This window comes from Mirounga leonina, unplaced genomic scaffold (genome assembly GCF_011800145.1).
Source record: "Mirounga leonina isolate KUSES-001 unplaced genomic scaffold, KU_Mleo_1.0 Mir_175, whole genome shotgun sequence".
In the NCBI taxonomy this organism is placed as follows: domain Eukaryota; kingdom Metazoa; phylum Chordata; class Mammalia; order Carnivora; family Phocidae; genus Mirounga; species Mirounga leonina.
In genome coordinates, this window is record NW_023270453.1 from 28,238,795 (window position 1) to 28,252,864 (window position 14,070).

General features: G+C 54.0%; 1 protein-coding gene across 1 annotated transcript in view; it reads left to right on the forward strand.

The window, feature by feature from the left end:
• The window catches only part of ABAT (4-aminobutyrate aminotransferase), an 84,130-nt gene that overhangs the window by 59,446 nt on the left and 10,614 nt on the right, over window positions 1-14,070 (forward strand). Inside the window, exons 6-11 of the mRNA XM_035022239.1 lie at window positions 2,937-2,986; window positions 9,425-9,505; window positions 10,554-10,646; window positions 11,161-11,223; window positions 13,362-13,425; window positions 13,900-14,048. Coding sequence (XP_034878130.1) covers window positions 2,937-2,986; window positions 9,425-9,505; window positions 10,554-10,646; window positions 11,161-11,223; window positions 13,362-13,425; window positions 13,900-14,048 — 500 coding nt within the window. The remainder of the gene's footprint in view (window positions 1-2,936; window positions 2,987-9,424; window positions 9,506-10,553; window positions 10,647-11,160; window positions 11,224-13,361; window positions 13,426-13,899; window positions 14,049-14,070) is intronic.

Consider the following 14,070-nt stretch of genomic DNA (forward strand, 5'->3'; position numbering starts at 1 on the left):
GACTTGCACCCCAGAGTTGGTCCCAGGCAGCGTCAAAGAGGCTGGCCTTTTTGTACCCCAGTGGCAGTCAGTCATTGCCTGTTAGGTGCCTGCAGGAAGGACACGGCTCATCTCTTGGGCAAAGGGGCTTCCATTCACCAAGGGCAGTTTTCCAGAAAAAGAGGCAGCTGGAGCTGTTACTGGCCCCCACACAGGCAGCTGGGAGAGGGGTGGCCTGCCCAGCCAAGGTGAGCAGTGGGGGCACCAGCAGCATGTGCCTCACCAGGCTTACCTCTGGCCCATACAGAGCCTGGCTTGCTGCTGGAGGAGGGCACAGCAGATGATGGGATGGATAGGGCTGACACAGACACGCAGGTCGCTGCTGCGCTCAATGGTCTATGGGGGCTAAGCGTCTCATCTGGTGAAGCCTGTCCCTTCATGCATGATGCCAGTCCCTATTTATTTCCCATTGAGATGCGATTAGACAGTAAGGTGACTGATTCTTTTTTAGAAGCCCGTCATTCAGACACACTTTGGCCTCTGAAGACATTTTGGGTTCTTTGATTTACACAACCCCGTCCGCATTCTCAGTTGGAGTGAAAGGGCCGGTTCTGGAGTTCTCAGGGTCAAATCCTAGCTCTACTATGTAACAGCCATGGGCTGCAGGCCCTTCTCTTCCCAGCTAACTCTACCATCCTTCTGACCCCAGCCCCTGCAGGCCTCCCTCAGTTCTCATCCCCAACCAGCCAACAAATGTATGGGGGCGTGAGAGATCAGGCCAGCAGAAGTTGAGAAAGCACAGGGAGTTCTGAAAGTTCTCCTCTGGCTGCCTTTCCTCCCCTATCTGTAGTCTTTGAGATGATTTTTTTCTAACAGGTAACTACTGAGAATTTGCCATAGGCCTGGCATATTGCTAAGCACCTTACACACTATCCCATTAGACCCCCACAACAGTCCTGTAACTGTAGGTCTTTTAACATCATCTCATCTCACCCATGGGGACCAGGTTTCAAGAGGTCACAGGGTTTGTCCAGTGTGTGCAGGGAGCCCAAGGAGTTGAACCAAAGGCCCTCTGCCTCCTAACTTACTGCTGTGATAGCAGCCTCACAGACAGCCTCACAGACAGCCTCACAGACAGCCTCACAGACAGCTGGCCTGCAGGGCAGGGTCCCATAGCGTTAGAAGCCCAGGCATGGATTTCCTTGATCAGAAGGACGAGCTTTGCTCTCATCTCTTCCTCTGAAGTCAGTAAGAGGAACTGGCCTATCTACTGAGGCAGAGAAGTCATCAACACCCAAGCAGCCTGATAAAGAACCAGAGCTGAAAGACCTCTGGCTAAATACAATTGGAAAAAACCACAGAGTGCTCCTTCCTTGAGTAATGAGCACCCTGCAGCCTTGGGCCCAACATGCCCTCAAGCAGGGCGGGAGGGCAGGGAGGATGCTCACAGCTCTGAACCCTTGGACCCCCAGATCACCCCCAACACACACACCAGTCCACCCTCCTCGAAGCAGGCAGTGAAACCACAAGGCTCTTCAAGTCTGTTCACTCTTAGATGCTGCAGAGGAGAAACTCTCCCCAGGATAGCGCCAGGGCCTCACCACCCCTCTGAACTTGCTAGCCTCCTCTGGTGGAGCAGAATGGGCCTCAGGCCCAGAGCCTTGGGCAGACCTCTCACCTCAGTGATGCAAGTCCCCTTTCCGAGTAAGTTCATTTAAGGGTGCCTGGCTGGCTCAGCAGGTGGAGCATGTGACTCTCAATGTCAGGGTTGTAGGTTTAAGCCCTACATTGGGTGTAGAGATTACTTAAATAAATTTTAAAAAATAAAGGAAAAAAAAACAAAGTAAGTTTACTTAAACAAAAAATGAATTGGCTTAAAGAAAATAGGTACAAGGTATGCATGGTAAAAATTCTGATAGTTGGAGACCAGGAGTTTCCCTCCAAGATCTGTTTCCTGTTCCAAGATCCACTGGCTGGTCTCTCTGGTGTGACAGTTCTGGGCTCCTGCCCATGTCCCTGGATCTCCATGTCATTCACTCATTCAACTACTATCTACTGAGCGCGATACTTGGCCACTGCCTCGGAGGGGCTTCTGATCCGGTCTCCTGACCACCGTGCCCCCCACAGACTTGGCTTCCCTCGGGAGTCATTGCCAAGATTGGGACCTATGAACAGAAACCGGAAGTTCAGGCCTTGAGCCCGGGACCCCCTGGCTCCGGTGCTGTGCAGCGTCCTGCCTCCTCTACGATAAAGGACTCCCCTGACTGAGCATGCGCTGTGCGCAGAGGGCTTTCTGTTCAGTACGGCCCCTGGTGGGTGTCAGGTTGCCTTCAAGCCTGGAGATACTGGAGCACATTGCTCATTTTACGGGTGTGTAGGGCGAATTCGTAGAAGACCAGTTGCAGAGTCAAAGGGTGTCCCAAGCCCTGTCGTGCAACCTCAGACTCAGTCTGGACAGTCGATGCAGTGGGACTCTGGATAGCAGCAAATGTACAAAGTGGGGGAGTGCAGGTCATGAGTTGCAGGCTGCACCATTCACTCGCTCAGTTACTGAGCAGATGTCTATTACGATTTGACCCGAGCAGTGGCCCTGGGGAGGAAGGTGAGGGCCACGTCTGCAGTTTGTCACAATGGCTTGGGGAACCACTTGCAGCCCTGGTCCTGAAGTGGGCCTTAACTTTGCATTCACTGCCTCGTCTGTGTGTCTAGCCCAGTAGGGCTCAGGATCAGCTAGAGAATTTGGGAAGATCTCTGACAGCATTCCAAGTGATCCTGAGTCCAGAGGTCTTAGAGGGCCCCAGGAATGGATCTTGTCTGCAAGGGATAACAAGGCCCCTTATGAAGGGAGCGGCAGGGTTGGAAGGGAAGGTGGGGTGCACCCGTGGGGGAGGGGCAAAGGGACCCTGGGTGCCATGCGGGCCTCTAACCAGGACTCTAACCGTGCCCTCTCTTCCCAGGCTACAGCCACCCTGCTCTCCTGAAGCTGATCCAACAGCCTCAAAACGCGGTGAGTCCCCACTTATGCGGTGTTCATGGCGATCCAGAGGATCATTGGGTAGCCTTTGGAAATAGCCCATTCATTCATTCATTCATTCATTCATTCCACAAATATTTATGGAGCACATACTATTCGCTAGGAACTTGGAATGCCTTGGTGAGCAAAACCGCAGAGCCACACTCCCACAAAAGCATAGGATTGCGTCCGTATCACATGCTACAGAATGAGGCAAACAGTACTGTGTCGGCCTGAAACAATGATGGTGGCAATAGTGGTCAACGTTTTTTTTTTTTTAAAGATTTTATTTATTTATTTGAGAGAGAGAATGAGAGAGAGAGCACATGAGAGGGGGGAGGGTCAGAGGGAGAAGCAGACTCCCTGCCGAGCAGGGAGCCCGATGTGGGACTCGATCCCGGGACTCCAGGATCATGACCTGAACTGAAGGCAGTCGCTTAACCAACTGAGCCACCCAGGCGCCCCAATAGTGGTCAACATTTATCGAGAGTGAAATGTGTGCCAAACACTGCGTTCAGCACTTCACGAACTATAGAAATGATCCCTGAAAGTATAGTCTTTGCGTTCAGCACTTCACAGCTACAGTGTTGACAAGTCTGTGAGGCAGGGCCCATTGTCATCCCCATCCTACGATGAGGACACTGAGGCACAGAGAGGTTAAGTATTTGTCCAAGGTCACACAGCTGGAGGAGATGCTGGGAATAAAACCCATGGGGCCTGGGCTTGTCGGGGATTGAGTGGGCCGAGGGTCAGGGAAGTCTTCCGGGGAAGTGACTGAAGGAGAAGCAAGTGCCTCCAGGACCCCTGCAGGGAGAAGGGAGTGGGAGGGAGAGCAGCTGTGAGGATGAGGAGCAAAAGAGGACAGGTGGCCAGAGCCGAGCCAGGGACCTGACAGTGTGCAGACTTAGGGACCATGCAGACGGATGTCAGTCTCAGCACCGGGGATGGTTGGAGAGGTGGTTCTCTGCCGGGGAGCCGTCCTGGGCACCGTAGGACGTTCAGAGGCACTGCCGGCCTCCCAGACTCAATGCCAGGAGCATCCCCGTCTTAAGTTGTGAGAACCGAACCTGCCTGCGGACATTGCCGCATGGGCCCTGGGCGGGTAGAGGTGCCCCCCAGATGAGCACCCAGAGGGAGAGGGTCAGGAAGCCGTTGATCAGTCACACTGAACGTAACACACACAGAGACGCACATCCCCCCCAAGCGCACTGCTCAGTGAACCGTCCCATATAACCCAGTGTTTCTTAGCTCTGCTTTCATTATTACTTCCTTAAGGAGCCTTTTTAGATGTTTATTTTCCTAATTGTTCCCATCATGGTGCATTGTTAATGCCACCACGTTTCCTATTGACGCCATGGCCAATTACCACCAGTTTTGAAGCTTACAACAACACCCATGTATTGTGGCACAGATTTCGTGGGCCAGGAGTCTGGTGGGCTCAGCTGAGCCCTCTGCGTAGGGTCTCACAGCTCTTAGCTGGAGGCTGTGGGGCAGAATCTGCTTGTGCACTCATTCAGGTCGTTGTACCTTATTCTCGTGGTTTCCCTATGGTCCCTCTGTCCTCAAGCCAGCCGTGGCCAGGCCAGTCCTCTCTCTGCCTGCCTTCTGTTTCTGCTCTTTCTTTTTTTTTTTTTAAAGATTTTATTTATTTATTTGACAGAGAGAGACACAGCGAGAGAGGGAACACAAGCAGGGAAGTGGGAGAGGGAGAAGCAGGCTCCCTGCTGAGCAGGAGCCCGATGCGGGGCTCGATCCCAGGACCCTGGGATCATGACCTGAGCCGAAGGCAGACGCTTAACGACTGAGCCACCCAGGCGCCACTGTTTCTGCTCTTCATAGAGGGCTCACGTGGTTGCACTCAGCCCACCTGGAAAATCCAGAATAATCTCCCTATCTGAGCGGATCCAGAACCTTAATCTCTTCTGCAAAGTCCCTTTTAGCATGTCACGCCTTCCCGGTATGGGATGGCAAGAGGGTGTGGCATCTGCTTGGAGGCCGAGGTAGCGCCTATAATACTCCTCTGCCATTGCTATACGTGTACCATGTAGACCGTGCTTTCCCCATCCCTGGGGGAAGAGGTTTCTCACCCCTGATGAGAATGCGTGAGTTGCACCTGGTCCCCACAGCACGCCCCCGCCCGGATGCCGTCCCCTTAGGTCTAAAGCACAGGTGCGTTTCTTCCATTCTGTCCAGCCACGTGCACAGAGTCGTGCGGTGCGTCTTTATTGTGCCTGGCTTGTTTCCCTCGAAGTCCGTCTGAGGGATTCATCCTCGTGTGTAGCCGTCGGCCATCAGCGCCCAGGGCTTTCTAGCCTTCCCCCGTGTGTGTTCACTGCAATGAAGGGACCCATCCTACTGCCGCTGGACCGTTGGGTCATCCCCCTCGAAGACCGCTGGGGAATGTTGGAGCACGTGTGCTTTGGGGACCCCGTGCGTGCCTTGCCGCTGGCCGCCACTGGTGTGGCCATGCACACACGCAGGCGGCCGCAGCTCCTGCCAGCTCCCCTTCCAATAGCAGCGTGGGAGTTCCAGTTGCTCCACGTCCTCACCCACACCCAGTGTCGCTGCGGGGCTTTCATTCTACCAAGTGACACAGCGAGTGTGACTCCTCAAGAGAGATCTAAGCCAGGCCAAGGCGGGGGGGCGGGGGGGAGGTGCATTGGGAACCGACTCCCCGGCCTGAAGTCCCATCCCTTTTTACCCGCAGAGTTGAAGGTAACAGGAAGGAACCACATGTGCCCCCTCAGAGATGGCTGTGCCCCGCAGGGAGGGGCTTCGGGACACGTCCGCCCCTGCTTGTTGCCAAGTTCAGGGGCTGCTGGAGTGGAAATGGGTGGCCCCCTGAAGGTGCCTGGTGAGCCCGTTTGGGAGGCTCCACGGGGATGTTTACATTCAAAGCCTGGCTTTGTTTCGAAACGTTGTGCAGATCCCAGATGCCTCAGCAGTTGGTGCTGAAAAAAATGTGTCAACAAACATGTCACACACATTTGCGGTGTCAGCTGCCTCCGGAGGCAGAATCATCCCCAAAAACACGTGATTTCAGGGGATGCCCTGCCCCCACCTGGCTCTGCCAGGAACCCGGGAGAGTCGGCTTCATCCTCCCTTCCTCCTGCCCACTTCTTGCCTCTCACCCCTCACCCTGTCGGGACCAGCCCTGGCCTTCACGTCCCCAGCAGCTCCTCTCCACCAGCCCCCACCCCAGCAGGCCCATGCTCACCTCCTCCGAGCTGTGCCTTGCGTGGAACTCTTTCCCGTACCCCCTGCCTCTGGGATGCCCCCCAGTGCCCCCACTTCAGATGCAAAGCCTTTGGTGGTCTGGCTCCTGCTTCTTTAGCCTTATTTCCTGACTTTTGTTCAATCATCAGTTATTGATTGAATCCCTGCTGCATGCTGGGCACTGTTCTGGGTGCTGGTGAGGTCCCGGTCTGCGTCAGTCTGGACCTCAGTCTGTGCTGACGCTGTTGTCCTGCAGAAGTCTGGGGTCGGCCAAGTGAAAGGAGCCCCCAGCAGTCTTAGAGAAGCGGTAGCTGCCATCAGCTCAGTAGGGCAGGGGCACCTGGGCCACCAGCTGGGGGACCACTGGCTGACATGCCAGGTCTTCCATCAAGGGCCGGTTCCTGCCAGGTTGTTGAAGTCCTACAAAGGGGCCAGTTAACCCTTTTGTACCCCAACCGCATCACCCTTAAACTCCAATGTCATTACTTCATGTGGCTGCAGAAAACGAAGCTGTGGCCCCTGGATCCACTTTCTGGGTTCCAGTTCCAGTTCCAGTTTCTTATGTCACCAGGGCCGCTCATGACACCGCCCACCATTTGTAGCTTGGTCAGTGCAGAGTCATCTCCCGTCCGTGACACCTGGGAGTGCTGAGTTGCTCAGCTCAGACACATGCCTCCACTGTGACCCCTAGGCCTGTCCCCCTGCGTGACTGCTCGGCTCGACTGAACTGCTGCCCCATCGCATGCTCGGCCCTCTCACCAGCCCCTTACAGGCACCAAGGGAGGAGTCCCCATTTGGGTGGATAAGGACTCTGAAGACCAGAGAGGTTTAGCCTGTGCCCCAGGTTGCACAGCCACTGAAACCCAAGCCCATTCTTTTCACACTGCACTTTACGACTGCTGAGTCTGACAGCAAGGGTTCTAGAAACCTGTCCTCATTTGATTCTGCTACCCAATGTCCCAGATAATCTTCTGTTCTTAATGTCATGCTTTGTTGAACAAGAACACCACTCCCACATCCTCCCTGGTCCCAGATAGGCAGTCAACCTGCCAGCCAGCATGGCCGTCCCCTCCGTGAGCTGCTCCCCCCAACCAGCGATGGCGCTCCCCCAACCCTGATCTCACAATGTGCTTGATTTCTTAGGAGCCCCACCAACAGCTCAGAGCTAAAAGGAAATGCCCCTACAAGCCAGCCAACGTCTCTGGGTTGCACCATGCAAACTCGTATCCTGCATTAACATTTTTGGGTGGAGGCTGCCTGCAGTGTCTGGCAAAGGATGGAATCTGAAGTCGGCAAGCCTGATTGGAGTCGTGCTTCTGCCCCTCCCGGTCTGTGTGACTTGTGGCAGGTTGCTTGACCTCTCTGGTCCTCAGTTTTCCCAGCACTACAGTAAGGAGGGTTAATGTCCCCAGCTACTTACCCTAGACTCACCCAGGTGGTCACAAAGCAGAAAAAATAACAGAGTATGAATCTAGCAGTCCAAGCCGAATTCCAAAGCCACCAGGAGGCCTCCCTCTGCAGCGATGGCGTAATTTGGATTTTCGCTGAGATTATGGCATTGATGAGAACATTGGAACCAGAGCAGTCCCCAGGCCCGGTCATTCCCCCTGCTTTTAACTAGGTGATGCAACTGCAGACTAGCTTCAGATGTACCGACGAGGTGGAGACAGTTCCCACCTGCCTTTCACCAAGTTCGCCCACTGCCAACACCTCCCTCCCCACAGCGCCGCGTCAAAACTAAGGAATTAAACACGGGCACGTTATGGAGTGCAGACCTCGTTCAGATTCCCCCTCTTTCCCCAATGTCTGTTTTTTGCTTCCAGGATCTAGTCCGGGATGCCACATTACACTTGGCCCAATCGCTTTTTAAAACCCAAATCCACCTCCTGGCAACCTCGTTGTTTACCCATTGTGTAGACCCTCCCTGGGCCCTTCCCGACCCGGGCCTGGGGCACTCTGGACCTCCAGGGGAAGAGGGCTCTAGTCTTATTCCATCTGAGCACACAGCCTCACCCTGCGTGGACGAGATTCCTCCCGTGGTCGGCGTCTTTCCAGAATTAGATGTTCTCCTTTATCCTCACTCTAAAGCAAATCTCTGCAGACCAGCCTTTGGGGAGATTTGGGACCCTCGGCCGGGCGTGTGCCTCCAATCCTGTCACTTCAGCAGCTAGGAGCACGCCTGTGTTTTCAAGCCATCAGGCAGGGAGGGGCTGGTTTTCTTCAAGAAGGCGGCTCCGTGAGTGTGGGACTGTTCCTTAGGCCAGAGGTTGTTTTAAGAGAATTTAAAAATCCAGACACAGCACAAGTCAGCACCCAGACATTCCCCCAGCCCATGTGTAGTCCGTCCCACCCCAGACCCCGGTAACCGTGCACTGCCGTGTGTCCCTCTAGTTTTGCCTTTTCCAGAATGTCCTAGGAAGGGGACCATGCAGTGTGTACCTCTCTGATTCTGGGTTCTTTCGCTCAGCATCGTGACTTTGAGATTCTTCCGTGTCCCTTCATGTTAGCGCGTGTGTCGGTAGATGGTTCCTTCTATTGCCGAGTGGTTTTCCGTGGCATGCAGGTATCACTTCACTTACCCTTCCCCCGGTGGAGGGACGTGTGAGTCGTTGCCAGGTTTTGGCAAATAAAAATAAAAGCCACCGAACACATTCACATACACTCACGTCCTTGTGTGGACGTGTGCTTTCATTTCCCTTAGGTAAATATCTAGGAGAAGAATTGCCCATTGACAGGGTGTATGTGTGTTCAACATTGTGAGAAATGGCCACGCCGCTTCCCAAAGTGACTGTACCAGTCTTCGTTCTCACCAGCCGTGAACGAGGGTCCTAGTGGCTCTGCACCCTCGCCCAGTACTTGCTAGTGTCCGCTCTGTTTTTTAGCCACTATGATGGGTGGGTTTTAAAAATCATAATTATAGTTTCATTATAAAAATATAATTATAAAATTGCAGGAAGTTAGTAAAAAATAGTACACAGTGTACCTTCTCCTGGCTTCCCCCAACGGTACCATCTTCTAGAACTGCAGTGCAATATCACAACCAGGAAATACGACGGTACTTTTTTACACCTAGAACAATTCTAGTGGATTTCTCTGAAAGTGCGGGGAAGTCAGCCTATCTGAACACACTTGCTGTGAAATGCTCTCGGTTGGTCTTTGGTCGGCGGGGAGTGGGGTCAGGGCTGAGAAGTCACTGGGTCTCCTGCCTTTTTGCAGAGCATGTTCATCAACAGACCTGCCCTCGGAATCCTTCCTCCGGAGAACTTCGTGGAGAAGCTCAGGGAGTCCTTGCTCTCGGTGAGTTCTCAGGAACAGCCCACCCCTGCTGGGACCCACCTCTACCCTCCAGCCCCACTGGGAGGCAGTTCCATCTCTTGGAGGGGGTGCCAGCGGGGGGAGGAAAGGACTAAGAGCCAAACGTTTGAGGATGGGGTATGTCTACTTCAGTCTTGCTCTTGTGCTGTTTCTTTCATGAAGAGCATTTTTAATTTTCCTTTTGAAGAAAAGAAGGGATTCCTTGTGTACATGAAAAGGAACCAGGGGAAACTAATATTTGTTGCATGATCGGAGCTTTGTGTGTTATTCACCCCTCCCTGACATTTTGGTTTTAGTGGTTACAATTAAAGTCATTCTGAACCTCAGCTTCCCACCTGTAAAATGTGGGCATCTCAGGGGATGGCAGGTGCCCCGGGCAGGACAGTCTGGGCTTTTCTTTTTTTTTTTTTTTTTTAAAGATTTTATTTATTTATTTGAGAGAGAGGATGAGAGGAGAGAGAGCACATGAGAGGGGGGAGGGTCAGAGGGAGAAGCAGACTCCCTGCCGAGCAGGGAGCCCGATGCAGGACTCGATCCAGGGACTCCAGGATCATGACCTGAGCCAAAGGCAGTCGCCCAACCAACTGAGCCACCCAGGCGCCCAGTCTGGGCTTTTCTTTGTGGTTTTTTCTTTCCTGCCCTCCAGCCTCGGGGCCTTCCTGGGCTTCTCCACCACACCCTGGAAGAGCCCAAGTCCGTTCTCCCAGTCCTTTTGCTCCCTGGACCTTCCTGGATCCCTCCCTGCCCTCCAGCCTGTCCGTTCTCCCAGTCCTTCTTCTCCCTGGACCTTCCTGGATCCCTCCCAGTCCTTCTGCTCCCTGGACCTTCCTGGATTCCTCCCTTGGGACCTTCCTGGATCATCCCTCCCAGTCCTTCTGCTCTCAGGACCTTCCTGGATCCCTCTCTCGGGACCTTCCTGGGCCCCACAGCCCCCAGTGCCCAGGGTGGGCCCCTGTGGAGGCTCAGCACCATCTAGGGCCATGTGGAAGTCAAGATGGAGCCGAGGCCACAGCTGTTTCTCTCCCTGCAGGTGGCTCCCAAAGGGATGTCCCAGCTCATCACCATGTCCTGTGGCTCCTGCTCGAATGAAAATGCCTTTAAGACAATCTTCATGTGGTACCGGGTGAGGTTTGGGGCATGAGCACGTGCTTGTGCGCACATGAGCACACACACACACACACACACACACACAGCCTCCCCAGCCCCCAGCCACACACTCGCCCCCTGTCCAGCTGCACATCCCCCCTGGCCAGAGTACTGAACATCAGTCACCACGGTTAAAATCCAGAGAGGGCCACTACCTGGACAGGGCTTCCCAAGCCTCCCACGGCGGGGGTGGGAAGACCCGAGTAACCCAATTTCATTACACTGGTTTTCCTTGGCATCATATACACTATCTCAGCAGCTCTTGTTGTTGCTGACAGAACAATAATGCACCTGTGTATTCCTCTCCTTAAGTTGTTGCAAGCACAATGAACGATCTCATGCATTAGTACATACTCGGACCGGTTGGTGTATGTGAATAGCCGGGAGAAAGCACTCACTAGGGACCCGAACTGAACATGGGTCTGAGTGCAACGTGGAAGCCCCTCCTTCCCTGGAGCGTCTCTGAGATTTTGTCTGTTCTGTTTTGTCAGAACAAGGAAAGGGGTCAAACGGGTTTCTCCAAAGAGGAGCTAGAGACGTGCATGATCAACCAGGTAAGCGCAGCGGGCCCTCTGCCCCGGCCCCTCACAGACCCTGGCCCTATCAGGGAGGAGGAGTCTCATGCAGCTCGGCACCCGTAACAGAATTCCACACACAGACTGGGCGGCTTACACAACAGATGTATTTTCCCACAGCTGGGGAGGCTGGAGTCCAAGGTCAAGGTCAGTTCCATTCCCTGGGCCAGGCTCTCTGCATGGCCTGTGGATGGTGCCTTCCACCATGTCCTCACATGTCCAGGAGAGAGCAGGCACTCTGGGGTCTCTTCCTCTAAGGGCACCAACCCCATCACCAGGGCCCCACCCTATGATCTCATCCAACCCTGCTCACCTCCCAGAGGCCCTTCCTCCAAACACCATCACATTGGGAGTGAGGGCTTCCACATGGATATTTGGGAGGGATACAGACATCGTGTCCCTACCGAGGGGTTCCCAAGCATTCCTACTCCCTGGTCCATTCCCCTGGCATCAAGGCTGAGTGGAGCCCTTCCTGACCAGCACTCATCAGTTTCCCAGGACAGCTGCCTGAATTTGACTGTCTGAGGAGCCTTTAATATACTCTCCAGAATCATCCAAAATGTGAGCACAAAGGCATGTACAAGGGTGTTCAGCCCATTGGTGCTTATAGTCTTGATAACCAGGAAAAATTGGGAACCAGCTATATATCCAGTAACGGGGACAGGGGAATGAAGTGTAGGGCTTCATCCACAGAGACACCGAGGAGCCCAGTGTCGGAGGTGAGGGGTGGGGGTGGGGGCACAGGAAGAACCAGGTGGGTAGATCTCAAGCTCCCCAACCAGCTTCAACCAGAGCAGGCCTGTCCTCCCCCATTCAGTGATTGAGACAGAAGTGTCTGCTATTAAAAAAAAAAAAATCAAGAGCCACTGAACTCAACAACCCCCTGCATACATCCACAAGATTCTGCAAAAACAGTCACAAAGGGTTTCTCTTGGCCTGGAGACACGCATGCTGTAATTTAGTGAAAACAGTGGAATGTTAATTGCATGGACATTGTGCTGTCAACCATGTAAATAAAGACACAGGAGATTACTGGAAGAAGTCCTGCTAATATGTTTACAGTGGGTTGCCTCTGGGTGGTAAGATTGCTTTTAATTTCTTTTCATGCTTCCTTAATTTTTTTTTTTTTTTTCCTAATCCACCCCTTTCTGTGTGTTCATACAAACCTACATAAACTTAAGCATTCTCTTCTTCCTTCTGGCCATCTTTAAAAACAGGATCGTGCCCTCCCTCCTTCTCACCTGATCCCCATGGACATCCTGTTCCATCAACATTTGTAGATCCCATTGCTCACATGTCATGGCTGCATCAGGGGGCAAACAAGGAAAGTGACAGGAGGGTATTCCAGAGTTTGCTTGGAGGGGATGAGAGGGGGGTTGGTGCTTTTCCCTGGGGCTCTCAGGGACCTGGAGGAGATCACCAGCCTGAGGAAACATGATATGAGCCTCCCAGCATCTCTGGGTCCCCAGTCGTCTGCATGAAGCAGCTAGAAACGGGTCTGGCCCGGTGGGGGCTCAGGAAACAAGGCCGCTGTGCTATCCACATGGGAGTTCCTGCTCCCTCCTGAGCCCGGGGCAGCCTCTAGAGGAAGAGGGTGCCACTCCTGCCCCAGCCCCACAGACCCCTTCCAAAGGCCCAGGGCACTTCCGGTGAGATGCCCAGTCCAGCCTCGTGTCCCGGGAGACACCTGGCCCATCAGGGCAGTGGAAGCCAGGGCAGTCGGGCCGCAGGAGGAGTTCCAAACTCAAAAGCCATAGCAGACCAGCAGGTGACGTCAAGGCCTAAGGCAAGTATTGGGCCCTAGCGCAGCGAGCTCTCATCCAGCCTTTAGGCTTGGCCGCCTGCTGTGGCCACAGGAGGAAAATGGGCCCAGATGATGCAGAACTTGTGAGAAGCCAGAAGTTTAGCTACTTACATTAAATCTCATTTTTACTTTAAGGGCAAAACAGAATGTCTGTGGGCTGGATGCAGACCTTAGGACTCGGTCTGTCCCTTGGTCCTGAGAAGGGACTCGGGTTCTTCTGATAGACGTGTGTGTTCCTCTAGGTGTGCGGGGTCAGCAGTACAGTCCCCCAGCCCTACGACTGTGACTGACCACCACTGTTTCTTGGTCCTAGGCCCCCGGCTGCCCCGAGTACAGCATCCTCTCCTTCATGGGCGCGTTCCACGGGAGGACCATGGGTAAGGAGGGACCGGTGTGATCCCCCGGTAGCAGTTAGAGTACGAGTAACAGTGGCAACCACAGTGACGGTCACCTTAGGTCCCACCTTGGCCGTTTTCACACGTAGTGTCTCACTGACTCCACACCGTCCTCTGCAGAGGGGGGGGGGTTGTTATTCCCACTTTGCAGACGTGGAAGTCGAGGCTCGGCAAGGAAGGAACATGGCCAAGGGCAGCCAGTGGCACAGCCAGCATTCAAACCCTGGCTCTGTGCCTTCGAAATCTGCTCAGTCCGCAATGAACCAGAAAGCAGAGTGCGTGCACGTGACGCACACGCACACAGGTTCTGCTTCAGCATCAGGGTGTCACAGGAACTCCAGGCGGCAGGCCTCCCTGGGCGTTGGGAGACGTGGCCTGAAGTGCCCATGATCTCCTTTTCAAAGACTGTTCCTCCTACTTCCCCAAGCCCAACCGCCTTCTGTTTTGCTGGCCTAGGATGCTTAGCGACCACGCACTCCAAAGCTATCCACAAGATCGACATCCCTTCCTTTGACTGGCCCATTGCACCGTTCCCACGGCTAAAATACCCTCTGGAAGAGTTTGTGAAAGAGAACCAGCAGGAAGAAGCCCGCTGTCTGGAAGAGGTAACACTGCTCCATCTCCTTA